This window comes from Magnolia sinica, chromosome 9 (genome assembly GCF_029962835.1).
Source record: "Magnolia sinica isolate HGM2019 chromosome 9, MsV1, whole genome shotgun sequence".
Lineage (NCBI taxonomy): Eukaryota > Viridiplantae > Streptophyta > Magnoliopsida > Magnoliales > Magnoliaceae > Magnolia > Magnolia sinica.
Window position 1 is genome coordinate 38,589,716 of NC_080581.1, and position 17,044 is coordinate 38,606,759.

Genomic DNA, 17,044 nt, shown 5'->3' on the forward strand with positions numbered 1-17,044 from the left:
GTGTATGAAAATATAAAATAGTTCAAGAGTGGCCTAGTTGGAAGTAGGGACTTCCAATCTAACGTAGGCATGTTTCACACTCAAGGGAATGACTAGTAGGTTTTATGATTAGGTTTAGGAAGGGGATAATCTGAAATATGGAGAATTAGGGTTCTCGAGAATTGAGGATTTTGGAATTAGGGTTTTAGAAATTGGAGAAAATAAGAAATTGAAGATCTAGGGTTTAGAAGGTTGTAATGGAAGGGAAAAGAGGAAGACAAGAGAAGAAGAGAATACCTTTCGAAGAGGAGAGAGGAAGGATGTAAGACGAAGAATACCTTTTGAAGAAGAGGAAGAGGAAGGATGTACCTTGGAATCCACCACCAAACAAGCTTCTACCCTTCCAAAATTTAATTGGAAGGGTGGGGTTTTTTTTTTTTTTTTCCTAACAAGGAAAATTCCTTCACACAAGAGAGCTTCACTCTTCTTCTTTTTTTTTTTCTTCTCAATAACACCACTAGGGTTGGAACTTCACCCACCCTGTGCTTTTATAATTAAAAATTTCGGAATTAAAATCCAGCATAATTACAACTATGCCACTCATTTAAGTAAAGTGACCCATCATCCAAAATAAGAAAACTAAAACATATATTATCAATCTCAACCATCAAATAACTCATAAAAATAACAAATAATATAGAGAAAGCAATATCAGAGTCCAATGGGTCATGATCTAAAAGATCTGGTGGTCCAATGGCCTAATCGACAAGATCCAACGGTCGGATCGATATGAAATAAAAATCCTATGACAAAAATAGCTTCCTAAGCAGCTCACATGTATCATCCCAAGGTGGGGTCTTCTTGATGCACGTTCAATGCATGTAGGGTCTACAAAATGGCCCGGCGGGCCCCATTTGGAACTCGTTATCCATCCACAAAGAAAGTTGCGCTGATGTGAGTGGTTGTCTCCGTCTTTGGTACATCTGAGTAGGTTCTCTGATGTCCCCATCAGTTGTGTAGTTGTGCCTCGTAGTGTGCTTGAGGCCCACTTCATCATACATCCAATCGTGATGGGTCATTGTGCATCTACGGCCAAATTTTAAGATCAAGTGAGGGTGTCAAGACCATGAATGAAAGTGAAGGGTTCTTCATATTTGTCATCAATCAACCATTGGTTTATGCTCTCTTAAAGCAATTGTTGGGTGAGTTCGAATTCAAGTTCTTTTCCATGTTTGATCTCCTCTTCCTTAAATATGGACGTCAATAATTATACTAAGAGTAGTCTTCTAACTTTATTTGAGTTGATGAATCTTTAAATTACTTAGGTGTGAATTATTTACAATGGCTGTATTGGTCAAAGTGTTACTTATCTAAGATGGAAATTAAAGTATTTAACATCCCTTAAGCCTGATGGAAGTGCAACAAATTATGAAGATTGGGTGGCAGAAATGCTCAGAGTAGAGCCTTGCTATAAAATAGCATGGAATTGCATATTAGTACAAATGTTATCTTTTTTAAAATGATAAAAAAAAAAAGTTTGGGAAACTTTGAAAGAGATGTATTCAAATGAGAAGAATTTAACTTGTATATACAAGTTGCTTTGAAATATCTTTGCGCTTCAACGAGGAGGCAAGGCCGCAAGAGTGTAGGGAAGTATTTTTCAGGATTGCAGGATATGTGGGAAGAACTGAACATATACCAGTCCCTGTCGATTGATTATGAGACTATGAGATGGTAGCAAGAGGAATTCCGTGTTGCCAAATTTCTTTTTAGTTTTCGTCTTCAGTTCGAACCTACACGGGTTTAGATTCTTGGAGGTAGTGAAGTACCATCTAGTACAGAGGCATTTTTCTGTGTTCAGCGTGCAGTTGGTGTAAGTCATTGTTTTAAATAGCTTACATTGTGTAGCATGTAACCTATGCTACATGGCATCACTTAGCCTTAATGCTATGTAGCTTGTAAAAATAGCTTAAGTTACTTGTAGCCTACACTGCACGCTAATTTGCATATGCTACCTGCTACTTAGTTTACACTAGAAATTATTTTTCAATAAATATTAATATCAATTAATGTTTTTAATGATTATGACTTCTTTTTTCTTTTTTTTTTTTGTTTTTAGTAGAAATTAGTTAATGATTAATCTTTTTAATGATTATAGTAAAATAATACAAGTAACAGTGTTAAATCAGTTCCTTTCCCCTTTCTTTATCTTTATACTTAATCTTTCCTCTTTTTTTTTTTTTTTTTTTTCTATTATTTTAAGTTGTGTTTGGTTGCATCAAAATTTATGATATTGGTTGCAATCAATGTTTTTCGTATCGGTATCGACGGAGGTATTGCACCCTTGGGTTACATAAATATATCGATTATTGCATGGGAAATGTTGGATGTATCTCGTAATGTATAATTGTTTTTGGGGAAACATGACGAAACATTGGGAAATTGGTCAAAAATTTCAATAAAACTTTAGGGATGTTAAGAAAGACATCAATACACAGTTAGAAATATAAAGATCACAGAAAATTGCACATCATAGGTTTCGTTTGTATAGGGTCCTAAACCATGCACTGTTTGATATAAGTGATGCAACTATATTCAAAATCAATTCATATCATTTATAAATATATTAAGACATGTATGAAAACACAAACAATACATTTGAAAGCAAAAGATGTAGAAAACTGGAAATATACCTATGATGTATGTGGTTGTGCTTCAGATCCATAGAGAGTTGCGCGTGGCCCAAAATCATCATTTCCATCTTGATGGGGCTGGTCATAGTACTGCTCCTCCACAATCGACAATACTATACCCAAGTCATAGCAGAATGATACTAGTGAAGATACTTTTTGAGATAACGCTAGTACTCATCCTCTTCGAACTTGATCAATACCCCCATCTGTGGGTGTTGTACAATCGTTACCGTTTGCGGCTGATATGGGTCTACAACTAGATATGTGGTGGGAACATATGAAACTCCTGAATTTATTTGCTCATAGTCATACTATGGATATCCCTGCTTGTATGCAGAAGCGTACTCTTGCTGGTACTCGAAAAATTGTGTCATAACTGCTGGAGTCACTCATCACATATCCATGAGGTCTATAATCACCATATGATCCATATCCATATTGTATTTGTGGTACAGAATTAAAGCCACCCTATCCACCACTAACGTCCATACTTCCCATGTTCTGTGCTAAGGAGCCTTCTCTACACCACTCAGTTGCTTCTTCTTCTTGAGAAAATGATGAGTGTAAACCTTATTTTGGATAATACGAGGATGAGGACGAGAACCATGGTCTTCGTCCTAAGTAGTGTGATCAAATCCCTCCTGGTGAATGGGCTAAGAGAGGCGGTAATGGTGGGTGTAATGGTGCCTACAGTAAACAATACAGTTATAGGCCGTATCGGCTGTTAGGGCCGATACGTAACTGATTTGGTACACCTTGGCTAAATGTAACGCCTTGAAAATCGGGGGTCGAGTAGGAGCCCAACTCCTGAGTTCCAACGCATCACTTATTCCAATGTATCACTTATGCAACGTAGATAGTGATGATTAAATGTTGTCCGTATTAGTGCATTAAACATGAATGAGATTATACCAAACAACATATCATACTCCAGAGACAGTTAAATTACACAAGCGGAAGACTGTGATAGTTATATAAAGCATATAAATGGTGGTGAGTCCCCAAAGTATAAACATGGCACCAGGTCAAATAATTACATGTATAATTCCTGAAACATACAAAATGTGTAATGTCACTAGTCAGCCTCTCGGTAATTCTTGTCGATAAGAACATGGCCTCAATAGACCCGCCTGATAATAGCATGTAGGAGAACTCCTCGTCATCATAAAAATTAAGCTCCTCTACGTAAGCGTCGCCATCATTTGCATCTGCAACTACAACAAGGTCTAGTTGGTGTTTAAAGCACCGTCCCAGAACGTGGGAGTGAGTGATCAACTTAGTGGAGCTATAAAGTAAAGGTTAACATGTTATCAATTCAGTCAAGCAGTAATGATAAAGCAGTACAATACTCATGTTCTAAGTACTCTTGTTAATGCAAAGATGATATGCGATAATGATGTATGCCCTCGTCTGCACTCCCTCTGCGACATCATCTCACGATTGCGGCATGCACCCCTTCCTCAGTGCTCAACTCCAACGCCAAAGGTATATGCAATGCGATGCATGTGCGTGATTAGCCAAGTTCTTAATTAAGCATATTCATACAGCAAGATTGGGAAGCTAAGGCACCTTCCTTTATATCATTTACCCAAACAATGATCCATCTAGGGTCATCAGTCCTAGTTAATCACATACAATAGCAATTCTAAATCGCTACGGAGAGGCTCGTCACCATCAACGCAGGCCTAGTTTATATTCGAGGTAACTACGGAAAGGGTCGTCACCTTAACGTAGTCCTAGTGTATGCCCGAGGTTACTACGGGCTCGTCACCCTGATCGTGGGCTGATAGCTTGAATACAGTGTCCCATACCACCGTATTCGGCTCACGAGTTTGATTTGCTCACTGGTCACTACGGGGAGGCTCGTCGCCCCAGCGTAGGCCAACAACTCGATCACGGTATCCCATACCACCATTCCCGGCTCATGAGTTTTAGCGGATCGAGGTACTAAGGTTAAACGGGTTTTTCACTGGTGAGTTTGGTACCTTAGATTCAAGCAGTAGTGTCCAAACATGGTGAACATTCATCGGGCAAATCGGGTTACTTGACAAGCTCGACTGGTACAAGCGTGCGTTGAATTAATCGACATGGAGCGCATACGCACTCCTTGTGGCCTAACCACTGTCGTTAATCTCCGTACGACTTGGATTCATTGAATGTATTCGTCGTGGCTAAAACAGTTCGGCCACCGATCGTAAACCGTTACCGATTGCCTGGACTACATCGTAGCCCCAATCACACTCCAAAACAATAGCATTCACATGCGATAATCAAAGACAGCATGTGACAACCAAATCCAAATATAAATCTCATTTGAGCATTTTTAACAAACACAGTGTACATGTTAACATACATAGGCATTTCATCCATAAATCACGTAATAGAAAGATAGGTTACATAAAGGAAATTGTAACTATAGATAAGGGAATTGAGAATCCTATCTCAACGCCCTCATTAAATAAATTTCAACAAGCACTTTCTCATTCAAGCATTTTATCAAAACTTAGACTACACATATGAACATACATGCAATATATCAGTTAATAATGTATATTATAGCAAATCCTTTCACAAGGGAGTTGCCACACGTACATCAATCATGTATTCTCAAACATAAATCATGACAAGCACAAATCATAATTCCATACCCATTCAAACATTTTAACAAACACATGAAATGCATTTAAAATCAACATAGTTTACATATGTGTGTAATATACGGAAAACAACGTATCTAAGCACATATGATAGCAATCAAGTCAGTCATAAATCATTAACTGACATTGAAAGCCTTGAAAACCATAACCTAAACGTTTATAGTCCGCACCTTTCACCGGTAGACTTGTAACCAACTCAGCTTAAACACTAAGTCTTTGTCTACAGCACAACGACAACCTATAGTATGAAATAGGTTAGCTATTTCATCATTTCCTCTATTTGGATATCTAAAACAGATTAGGGTTAGGATTTCTTACCCCACAACAGGATCAGAATCGCCGGTATAGCGATACAGACATGCCGATTCAGCACGTGGAGCGATGGGATCGAATCCCAGGAACTCTCTCCTGCTTTCTCTCTTACTCTCTCTTTCCTCTCTCTTTGCTCTCTTCTCTTTCCTAGGGTTTGCAAATTCGTATGTGAAGGGAGAGAGAGGGTTTAAGGCCCTTATATAGGCCCAGAACTGATAGGAATGGACCCAGGGCCATGGTATACTTAGGTTATAGCCAAGGAGTGGCCGTTTCGGTCTAACGAAGCACATCTGGAGGCCCATTTTCTGCATACGATCAGGAGTAAGCTCCCAGACATTAGATCTATGCCAGGTTAAGATCTCGGTTCGATCGGATCAGTAGATCGGTCGTGGGGGACTAGTTTCAGTTCAATGGTCACCGGTACTCGATCAGAGCCACAAGTGCACTGGCATGTGTTAGAAATTTTCCCTGATCCGAGGGTGTAATTGGGTCAGATTCTGACGGTCTGAATCCTTAGATTTGGCCCGCAAGCGAACGACTCAATTCACTTAAGTTTTAGTTCATTTCCTAAAGATATTTGCGTTTGTCACACACTTCGCTCCGGGTTCAAGTTGTGCGTTTCTGGTTACTAATAGGATTTGATTTTCTAGGTGGTTGTCAAGCCTAGCAAGGCGGTCATAACCGTATAGTTTTGAGGTAATCGGACTTTCGACGCGCGGTCCAGGTCCGATACGGAGTTTCATGATGCTCCCAAGAGCAACTGGGTTTTGAAATTGATCCTACGTTTTTAGGTAAAGTAGCGTTAACGATTCTGCTAGTTTTGGGTCTTGTAGTTCGTATTTAAAGTGGTTAGGGCTAATTTCACAGATAATCTAGTTTAACACTTAGTTAATTCTCGTCTAATTTCTAAAGAATTTGGTCCTTAGTGATTTCTGCCTGAGGTGGTCCTCGGGTCTTTGTATGGATTTTTCTGAGACGTTACACTAAATGGCCTCTGACTCTGACTTTGATTTATAGATTGGGTCTGAACTCGGAGGCTGAGTCCCACTCTTGTCACGTACATCAGCACCGCCACTAGCCTCGTTGCCACTGCCATCATCACCATTGTCATTATCATCATCAAGCTCATACCTCCATCGCTCTTAGTGTCAGATAAAGTGTGGCCACCACATATCCGTTGAGACAGTGACTACTACTTACTGCCCTCTGCATTCCTCTTCAATGGGTCTTCGAAGGCAGATCTAGCCTTCTCTACATGAGCGTCAACATCAATGACTTGTAACGCCGCCCTCTTTGTTACATGTGACTTTGGTTGGCCATCTGCTCGATCCAAGTCATCTAACTTAACCCACTCGTAAAGTGGGTCCTCTGTATCTCCATAGTATGCATGATGACCAATCATCATCTAGTCCAATGAGTCCTTTGCTTTTCTTCTACCTTCTGCACATAACAACCTTTCTTGTTGTAATGGTAGTAAACTAACTTCTAAAGCTTCTTGTAACCCACTCTGTTTTACTTGTTGGTGTGAATGAGAGAGAAGGTGCTCCAATCTTCACATGGTGATGAGGACTCTGTCTGTGTAAGCACACGAATAGCCAGTCACTGCAATGTCTTGCAGTTGCTCCTGTAAATGTTCTACCATTCACCTACGAAATTGATCATTTTTTCCTTAGTTCCACACGTAGTTTTAAAATATGAAAATTGAAAACTAACTTTTAAGATTTAATTAACGTAACAAGTCACATGGCATCGTTGTCTTCCTCGATGGTCTCGCACGTTCGCACCCAAACTTACCTGTTGCATTGCGGAAGGCGACAATATGTGGATGTCATTTAATATTAATAATGAATGTGAAGCGTTGCAAGACCTTAAACCAAAGCTAAATGCAAAACATGTTTACCTGTTATTAAAATTAGCTTTTCCCGGAGAGTTGGAGAATAACTTCTTATATACTTCGTGCAACGCATTCTTTAAGCTGTTATCCTCAATGAGTCTACAACTATAGTGATACTCGTGATTCAGGAACTATCCTAAAAATGAACATAGTGCACATATTCACATATTAGTACAAGAAAAGGGCCATAAGAGTCCATGCTATGCAAAAAACCAGTAAAGTATTGAAACATATGGAAAATTAAATCTAACTTATTTAATTACTTACCATCGTTTACCATCGTTGTGAAGTGGATGGTCAAGTGTCCTCTTCCAGCGGTCATTAATTATTTTATGCACCTATTTATATGAATTAGGGGATTTTTCTTTGATGGTATCTTTTATGACCCTCATGGACTCATAAAAAGAATCAATCGCTAGATATGTCTCGTTATCCATCATCCATAGCATTATATATATGGGCTCCAAAATACCCACACCTTGCATGCGGTCTTAGAAGGGCTACTTAAAATAAGTTCATTGATCCCTCATTTTGCTCTCATGCCTCCAGTGTTCGAAGTATCGGTATCACTACAAGTTTCGCTGGCTAGGTATACGGAAACAATCTCGATATAGCCAATAATATCGTTAATAACCGGAAATGCGGGGAAACATGGGAAAAATGGTGGAATTTTCAGCGAAACTTTAGGACATGTTTAAATGTACTTATTTGCATATTTAGAAATAAAAAAATTGTAAAAAGAATGCATATATAGCAAATTTCTATGTAATGGGGCCTTAAAAGTATTTACTGTTATAAGAAATCAGTCCAACCGTCCCATCTGCCTTATTTAACTATCCAAACATCTATCGATAATGCAAAATATCAACAACACATGATATTTCACCAAGAAATCATCAACAATTGGAAAGGAAACGAAAGATTGTGGTCTCAATATCCCACATGTTGTGATATCAATAATATCAAAATATTATTAATATTATCAATGACAAATTGAACACTACATATAACCATATGCCCATGAAAAAAAAATTATAATAAACAAAATTTTGATGAAATCAATATGTTGGTGATATTGTTGAAATATCATCGATACAATTATGATACAAGCATTAATTAGAAAATACATAATCGAAAATGTTGGCGATGCATTGGCAATACAAGCGACACCTAGAATTTACATAGTTGAAAATATTGGTAATTACATTAGTGATATTGATACGTTGGCGATACTTAGCGATACATTGCTAATACCTAAAATTTCTAATACTACCAGTGTTATCAGTATCGCTACCAGTGTTATCGATGTCACCAAGCTGGAGATAAAGATAATATCGGAGATAATTTGAACACTGCATGCCGCTTTGATTTCACTTGGAACATTCCCTAGAGTTGATGAGCTCTCTCAACTCTCGCATGTGCTCTAGGAAGCTGTCCAAGGCGATGAAATTTGTGGCGAAGTGTGTCCTTTTGGAGCTAAACTAGTCGAAACTCTTATGTACCGAAATCAGAAACTTAATGTGGATATGGGAATTGATTGATGATTCAGGAAGACATTGTTGTCTAGGTGGAAAATCAATTTACTTAATGATCACTTGACCTTATATCACTCTGTGGTCAGTCAATTTATGTAGGCTGTCTATGTTCCTTGTATGGAAGTTGTGTTTCGAATGCTTTGATGCTTGAAGGGTGCTCTTGATTATGATATTTTGTATAAGTGCAATGGCCATCTTCAAGTAGAAGGGTATTCAGATGCAAATTGGGCTGGTTCTACATTAGATAAACGATCTACTGCAGGCTACTGTAACTTTGTAGGAGGTAAACTAATTACATGAAGAAGTAAAAGCAAAGTGAGGTGGTCTGTATAAGTGGAGAGTACAGGAAAATGGTTCATGTTACATGTGAGTTTGTTTGGTTGAGTATATTAATGAGTAAGTTTGGGCTTATGGTTGATGTTCCCATGAATATTATTTTGTGATAATCACGCCACTTCTCATATTACTAATAATGTGGTTTATCACGAAAGAACCAAGTACATTGAAGTTGACTGTCGCTTCATCAGAGGGAACTGTTGCAAGTAAGAAAATTTGTATGCCGTTCCTCAAGTTTCACAATTAGTTGGCGGATGTATTCACTAAAGCTTTTGGTTGCATTCATTTGGATCGTCTCTTTGTCAAGCTGGGTATTCATAATATATATGCTCCAACTCAAGGGGGAGTGTTGAGTTTGACAGATCATGATCTCACATGTGGTCCACCTCACATTGAGATTGTGGTTTTTGTTATTTCATGTTATTGTTTTCATCTTTAGTCCTTAAAGGTGATGTGGTAAAATAAAGTTTAAGCAAATGGGTTTTAGTTTATCTAATATCTTAAGCATGGTGGGTATTTTTGTACTGTCACATAAGCCCTAAGTATGCGGAGAGGCTTGGGGTGTCACCACCTCTTTTGCCTCATCTCTCTTTTTCGTGCTTCTCCTCATATTCTCTTTCTTCTCAATCTCACTAAAGGAACATGAATATTGCACATGACATACAAGGGCGAGTTGACTCAATACTTGCTCAGGAGGATCTAGTATGTACATGAGAAGTTGTGCCCTTGAGCCCAGTGTGAAAATGCCCTTGCATTAGTCACCCTTGGTGAGGAGTCTCGAACATGAGACCTCCCGCTTTGATACCACTTTGATATAGGACAATTAACCACTTGCTCTAAAAGCTTGAACTGATAGAGCATGGCGAATCAATCCATTTATCTCATAGCCCAGGCCCCACATCGCATGGGTTAGGGCCTCGGCCGAATGCCCCTCGTGGGCCCCACTTCACATGGGTTTCGCTTCACACGAGCTACCCACTTCACACAGATGGGGCCCACCTCACACAAGCTGCCCACCCCGAGTGTGCCCTTGCATCCCATAGGCAACCCCACTCGAGCGTAGTGTGAAATGCCCCTGCATTAAGGTGCCATATACCCTACAACCCACCCACCATGTCTCACAGCAAGTGCCCATGCTTCTCTATCTCCAGTCAATGCTACAAAGAGTTGACTAAAGTCTCTTACCTCTGTGCAAACAAAGAATGTCGAATGACATATCTAAGCCCATTTCATTTTTCTTTTCCTGCTCTATTTGGGACCAGAACTAGAGGTGAGGCATTGTTTCAAAGTTTTTTCACAGGGAAGGTAACGTGTCTTGTCTTATTAAATGCTTTTCCTTAAAAAAAAAATAAAGCCGATATGTTTAGGTTTCTAAAATGATGCACTTTGAAAATGCTTAACACGTGTAGTGGGCAATTCAGCAAGTGCCCTATTGTCACATCAAGTGTCATCTTTTAACATGGGTTCCTAGTCATCTCTAGTTCCATAGAGGATTTATCATCTGCAACTGGTTGTACACTAGGAAGTTTGTTTTATTTGCCTACATAAGTTTTGCTGCCAGAGGCAGAATGCTTATTTGTTGGTTACCTGAAAGTGTGTAGGTTCTCAGTTCTCTTTCCTATCTATTTATATGCTAATATTGTGTATGAATGAGTCTATGCATGTGAGTTCTTTAGTAATCATTGACATGATTGCATGCATTCATTTATTCTGGTAGCTCATGATCCATCTTCCAGAACTGATTCAAATGGTGAGTGTGCAAACTCTTCTTCGGTCGTCATAATGAATGGTGCTAGTCTCTGTAGGCACAGCATTTCAAGGATTTCGAATTTTTTTTTTTTTTTTCTCACTTTGTGCACAAAATTCTGTTCCTTGATAGTAAAGTTTGCAGTGTTTCTTGTCTCAGTTTCCCAGGTTTTCAGATTGCAATGCTTGGGAAGAATTCAACTCATATCCCTCTAAACTTCTCTGTGTGCATCCTATTTAGACATTACAAAATAGCTATTTGGTGGCGATCTATTCACTTCTGTTTAAAGACTATGTTTGCTGGTGATATATGTCTAGTTATTGCGTTTCTGTATATTATCCAATACATATTTTTGTACGAAAGGCAGTTATCTATTAGTTTTCATCACCGTGCACTTGGTTATGACACATGTTATCTTTCCGAAGAGTAAAACACCAGATTTTAGAAGGGGTAAAGGCCTTACCTGTATTTTGATTCAATCACAGATTCTTGGTAGCATTTGTGCTGTATCGGCGTCTCTGCATGTTGGAAAGGCAGGGCCTTTGGTACATATTGGTGCATGCATTGCAGCACTGCTCGGCCAGGGTGGGTCCAAAAAATATGGCTTGACATGCAGATGGCTACGGTATTTCAAAAATGACAGAGACAGGCGTGATCTTGTAACCTGTGGATCAGCTGCTGGAATAGCCACTGCTTTCCGTGCACCTGTTGGTGGTGTACTATTTGCTCTTGAAGAAGTGTCATCATGGTATATATATATATATATTTTTAAACCTGTGTACTTCATTTATTTTGTCATTTTTACATTCCAAGATCTGACTATGATACACATCTATATGAGCCTGTTTATTCAACATTGGGAGGTGCATTTAGTGATCTGGACTTTTTAACTAGGCCAATCAATAAATGATTCAGGTCAATATGGCAAAGAAGACCAAGGCTGTGTTTGGTTCCAACACTCAGTATAATTCTGAATATTCAGTTCAACAAGAGGAATCTCCAAATTGTGCCCCAATTGTAATGGCATTTCTGAGTTCGAGTCTCCTCCCCATGGATTACCCGATGCATGTGGTTGGCAGGCGATTGCATGCATCTGCAGGGAATAGTCTTGCCTCAAAAGGGGGCGGGGACACCCTGTTGGCATCCAAAAAAAATTGTAATGACATTTTCTATTATAATAGTAAGTAGCCCACAAACTATGGTTGTGTACCTTTTGAGTCCAATTTGGAAATGAAATAAATTGCAATTTGGAGCCTAGTCACTTTATTGATATAATTATTGCAGTTCAATACATAGTTCAAAACTCAAAAACTTTACTCTATATGCGGCCAGTTTGAGTTGACTTGAAGACTCAACTTGTTCGACTTGGTATCTAATAATGAAGTTGAGAAATGATTGAAGCAATAATAGAGATTTAAATAATATAGCTAAAAAATGGTCTTACTTAAAAGGAAACATGGTGAGACTGGATGATATCGTAACAATGTTCCCCTCCAAACTGTTGTGTACTGTTCGAATGTTGTTCACAGCATTTACTTTTTGTTCATTTAAAAAAAAGCCCATGAATAACCATGTGACTCAGTATGATTCTCTCCTTGTCGCGTTGAGTTGACTGAGTTAGCTAGTCAACTTGACTAGTCAGAATTGAGTCTGGCTTGCTAACGAGTTTCACAGTGATGGCTCGAAATCTCATTGAGTCGAGATGACTTGTCCAAGTTTTGAATCGAGTCACCAAGTTTTGGAACTATGGTTCAATCTGATACTGCATCCAAGCACACCGATGATAAACAAGATACTAGGAATGTTTTCCTTTTGTTATATAAACTAGCTCAAAATTTGAATTTCCTTTCCGAAATGCAGCAATACAGAAAAACTCAGAGCTCTTCCTATTTTCTGTTAACTCCAATCCTCTGCCGCCCAATAGAGTTGGGTGCTGAAAACGAACTGATTGAATCCCTTGCAGCCGTAAGTTGCTGATGGGTCTTTGAACAGTTAACATCTTTTGCATTAAATCATAATGTTGAAATGGAGCATCTGTGCTGCAGGTGGAGAAGTGCGCTTCTTTGGAGAGCATTCTTCACAACCGCTATTGTTGCTGTTGTGCTTCGGGCATTGATTGACACCTGTAACAGTGACAAGTGCGGCTTATTTGGAAAAGGGGGGCTGATAATGTTCGATGTGACCGCAGCAAATATCAGTTATCACCTCACCGACTTACCTCCGGTGATTGTTCTAGGAATTATTGGAGGAATACTGGGGAGTATCTATAACTTTCTTCTGGAGAGGGTTATTCGGATTTACAATTTCATCAATGAGTACGCACTAGTCCTCTCTCTGTATTGGTGACACTTGAATCAGTATGTAGTGGAATCATCCAACCCTTGACTCAATGATACATATATTATCCTCGGTTCCGTAGTTTGTAACATTGGGACCCCAGGTTTGGTGATTCAAAGTTCAGACCATTTATCTCACGTGACCCACGGTGGATGGACCATGAACCAAAATTCTCCTTGATGGAAAATCCTATCACCTCCATTGAGGGGCCTGTCAATAGGAGTTTAAGAAAAGAAAGTTGGCAACAGTCTGCATCCAACTAAAATCATTGGTTGAATGGGAGTATTTAATCTGTGATATTTGGTGCCTGTCCCACCATGTTTGGGCCCATATGATGAACAGTCTTGACCACTGAACCATGGGCCCCATGTGTTCAAACTGATGACCTGAGGATACTATGCATATCCTTAGGTTAAGAATCATATAATTAGTCTTAGCTGTAGAAGCATTGAATGCATTTCTTATTAATTCCTTGCTAATTCCTTCCTGTTTCAGGAAAGGCACTGCCTATAAATTGCTTCTTGCTTGCTCAGTTTCAATATTCACTTCCTGTTGCCTGTTTGGGTTGCCATGGCTTGCACCTTGTAGACCTTGCCCTGCTGAATCACCAGAAGCCTGCCCAACAATCGGCAGGTCTGGTAATTTCAAGAAGTTCCAATGCCTGCCTGGTCACTACAATGATCTTGCCAGCCTATTTTTCAACACAAACGATGATGCCATTAGGAACCTTTACAGTTCTGGCACGAACAATGAGTTCCAATACTTATCCATCCTCTTGTTTTTCATTTCCTCTTTTTTCCTTGGTATCTTGAGTTACGGCATTGTGGTGCCTTCTGGTCTTTTTGTGCCGGTTATCTTGACGGGTGCAACTTATGGACGCTTTGTGGGGATGCTGATGGGTTCACATTCAAATCTCGATCATGGCCTCTTCGCAGTGCTTGGGTCTGCCTCCTTTCTTGGCGGATCAATGAGAAATACTGTGTCCTTGTGCATTATTCTCCTGGAACTGACTAACAATCTGTTGCTGCTGCCTTTGGTCATGCTGGTTTTGCTCATTTCCAAAACTGTGGCCGACATCTTTAACGGCAATATCTATGATGTGCTTGTGAAGCTGAAGGGATTTCCTTATCTAGAAACTCATGCAGAGCCATACATGAGGCAACTGATGGTCAGCGATGTTATCACGGGCCCGTTGCAGTTCTTTAATGGCATTGAGAAGGTTGGCAATATAGTCCATGTCCTCAAAGCTACAAGGCATCATGGGTTCCCTGTGATCGATGAGCCCCCATTTTCGGATTCACCTGTGTTGTTTGGCCTTGTCCTCCGGGCCCATCTTCTAGTACTATTGAAGAAGAAAGATTTCTTGCATGCTCGCATGCTCGCCAGCATTGATGCCTCGAGGCAATTCTCAGCTGAGGATTTCGCGAAACGTGGTTCGGGCAGGCATGACCAGATAGAAGATATAGAACTGACTGCTGAAGAGATGGAAATGTTCATTGATTTGCATCCATTTACAAACACGTCACCTTATACTGTTGTGGAGACGATGTCACTAGCGAAAGCACTTATACTTTTCCGAGAAGTTGGTCTGAGGCACTTGTTGGTGGTTCCCAAGTCTTCTGGTGTAAGTGATATTTTCTCATGCATTTTCACCACCTCTGCGATTCTTACTTCCATTATCCTACTGCTGTTGGTAGTTCTTTGCTTGTGGAGAGCTTCCAGTGCTATCAATTCCAAGTTTATTTTCAAGAATTTAGTACCCGTGCATATGGAACGTGTATCAGACGTTGGACCTTTCACCTATAGGGCCCTGCTGTGGCTTGGTACCTTAAAAATCACACTGGTCCAGTGATCCCATCCACTGAATGGGGGACTCTTTGCAGGTTCCAAATGGCCTGCTGCAACAAACAGATGGCATATAATGGGAAATATCCCAATCAATGGCTAGGCTCATCTGAACTCCATGGTAGGATACAGAAGATGAACAGGCAAGATCTCATACATGTATGCCACGTGTAGAAACTGAGTGCTTGATGACTAATTAACTATGATATTAGCTGTTAGCATTTGACATTTTTGTCGTAAGCAGTCTTTGTATTACTCTTAGGGCATTGTTTGGATTTGAGAAAAGTTGTGTCGTGACTGGCAATCCATGGCATATTGTCACGGCTAGCTGGTCATGGACATGCTATTGCTGACTAGTGTTCTGTCCTTTTTTTGTTTTTTTTTGTCAAACACCCTGGATCATGGAAAGGATAGCTTGGGGCAATGTGTACCATTAGTCAACTCTCTTTAGTACCCTTTTCTGCACACCCATGGCCTGCGTGCCACAACATGTACATGGTGGGGCCTGCCTGATGAACATTTGCGTATCTTTCCCCTGTGATGCACAATATCAGGGCTCTTCTTCATGAGCTTGTTATCTGTTCATATGGTTCAGGTTGATGGTATGAAAACATGAATGCTTGTATATTGCATTAGTCCTTTTAGCTCTAATAAGGGTTGTGCTGTTTTTTAACCTACTGCAGAGAGCACCTGTTGTGGGCATATTGACGAGGCATGACTTCATGCCGCAGCATATATTGGGATTGCATCCATTCTTGCAGAGGAGCAGGTGGAAGCGACTGCGGTTCCGGCACATCAATCTGCTCAAATTATTTAGGAAATCTCAACAGAGCCTTGTCGGACCCAACCCTTGATTCGTAAAAACAATTCTTATGTAAGTTTGAAATTCTTTTATCTTCATATAAACTCTTTTTTTAAAAGGTTTTTCTTTCCATAAATTCTTTCTTTTCCATTTATTTTTCATAATATTTGCTTATGAAAAGGATCGGCTCCCAGATCTCCTGTTTCTCTCTTTGCCACCAGCGAGATAGTCAACACAGCACTTTTATGAAAGCAGCTCTTCTTCCCTTCCCACAGTGAGGAATAATTACAGAATCCTCAATTGAAGGATGCATAATATATGCTCAGGTTTTCAATTTGTACAGTCCCATGGTACGGTTATCCAGATCGTTGGTATGATTGGACTCGTGTGGATGGACCACTCCCCAAAAATGTCTGCCCATCAGAGTTGCATGTTAGGTTCGCATGAGCCACCATGTGGTTGATTGTTGACTTGGTCCTTCACTAAATGGATGGGCTATAAGCCTAAACTTACGATGATCGGACAACTCTGACCATCCATATTGTATGACTTTTGTTCTTGAACGTTGATCAATACTTTCAACCATTCATTTGCAAGCATTGATCAGATTTCCATTGTGATCAATGTTCTTGTCTCTTCATGTATGGATTACCTGTGTGTTGTCCCATCAGATCAACCATTGTGATCATCACATGCGTTTGGCATGGTAACATGAGGAAGCAGCAGCTTGATGGGGTTTTGAAGAACATAAACAGAAACTTACTTTTCTGAATTAGGATTTACCCAATGCGTACTTTCTAGATTCTAGAACAATAAACCAAAATGGATGACCCAGATTTAAGACCCTAGATTGACGCGACAAAAGGAGCTATTGCCAATGCTATTCTTTTTCAAAACCAAGAAGTCT

General features: G+C 39.7%; 1 protein-coding gene across 2 annotated transcripts in view; it reads left to right on the plus strand.

The window, feature by feature from the left end:
• The window catches only part of LOC131255377 (putative chloride channel-like protein CLC-g), a 36,824-nt gene extending 20,169 nt beyond the window's left edge, over window positions 1–16,655 (plus strand). Inside the window, exons 4-8 of one of the 2 annotated variants that reach the window (XM_058256071.1) lie at window positions 11,639–11,901; window positions 13,199–13,468; window positions 13,986–15,114; window positions 16,019–16,209; window positions 16,319–16,655. In XM_058256071.1, the coding sequence (XP_058112054.1) occupies window positions 11,639–11,901; window positions 13,199–13,468; window positions 13,986–15,114; window positions 16,019–16,189 (1,833 nt within the window). In that variant the 3' untranslated portion in view covers window positions 16,190–16,209; window positions 16,319–16,655. Of the gene's footprint in view, window positions 1–11,638; window positions 11,902–13,198; window positions 13,469–13,985; window positions 15,115–16,018 lie in introns of both variants that reach the window. The other variant, XM_058256070.1, reaches the window with a different exon arrangement.
• The last annotated feature ends 389 nt before the right edge of the window (window positions 16,656–17,044 follow it).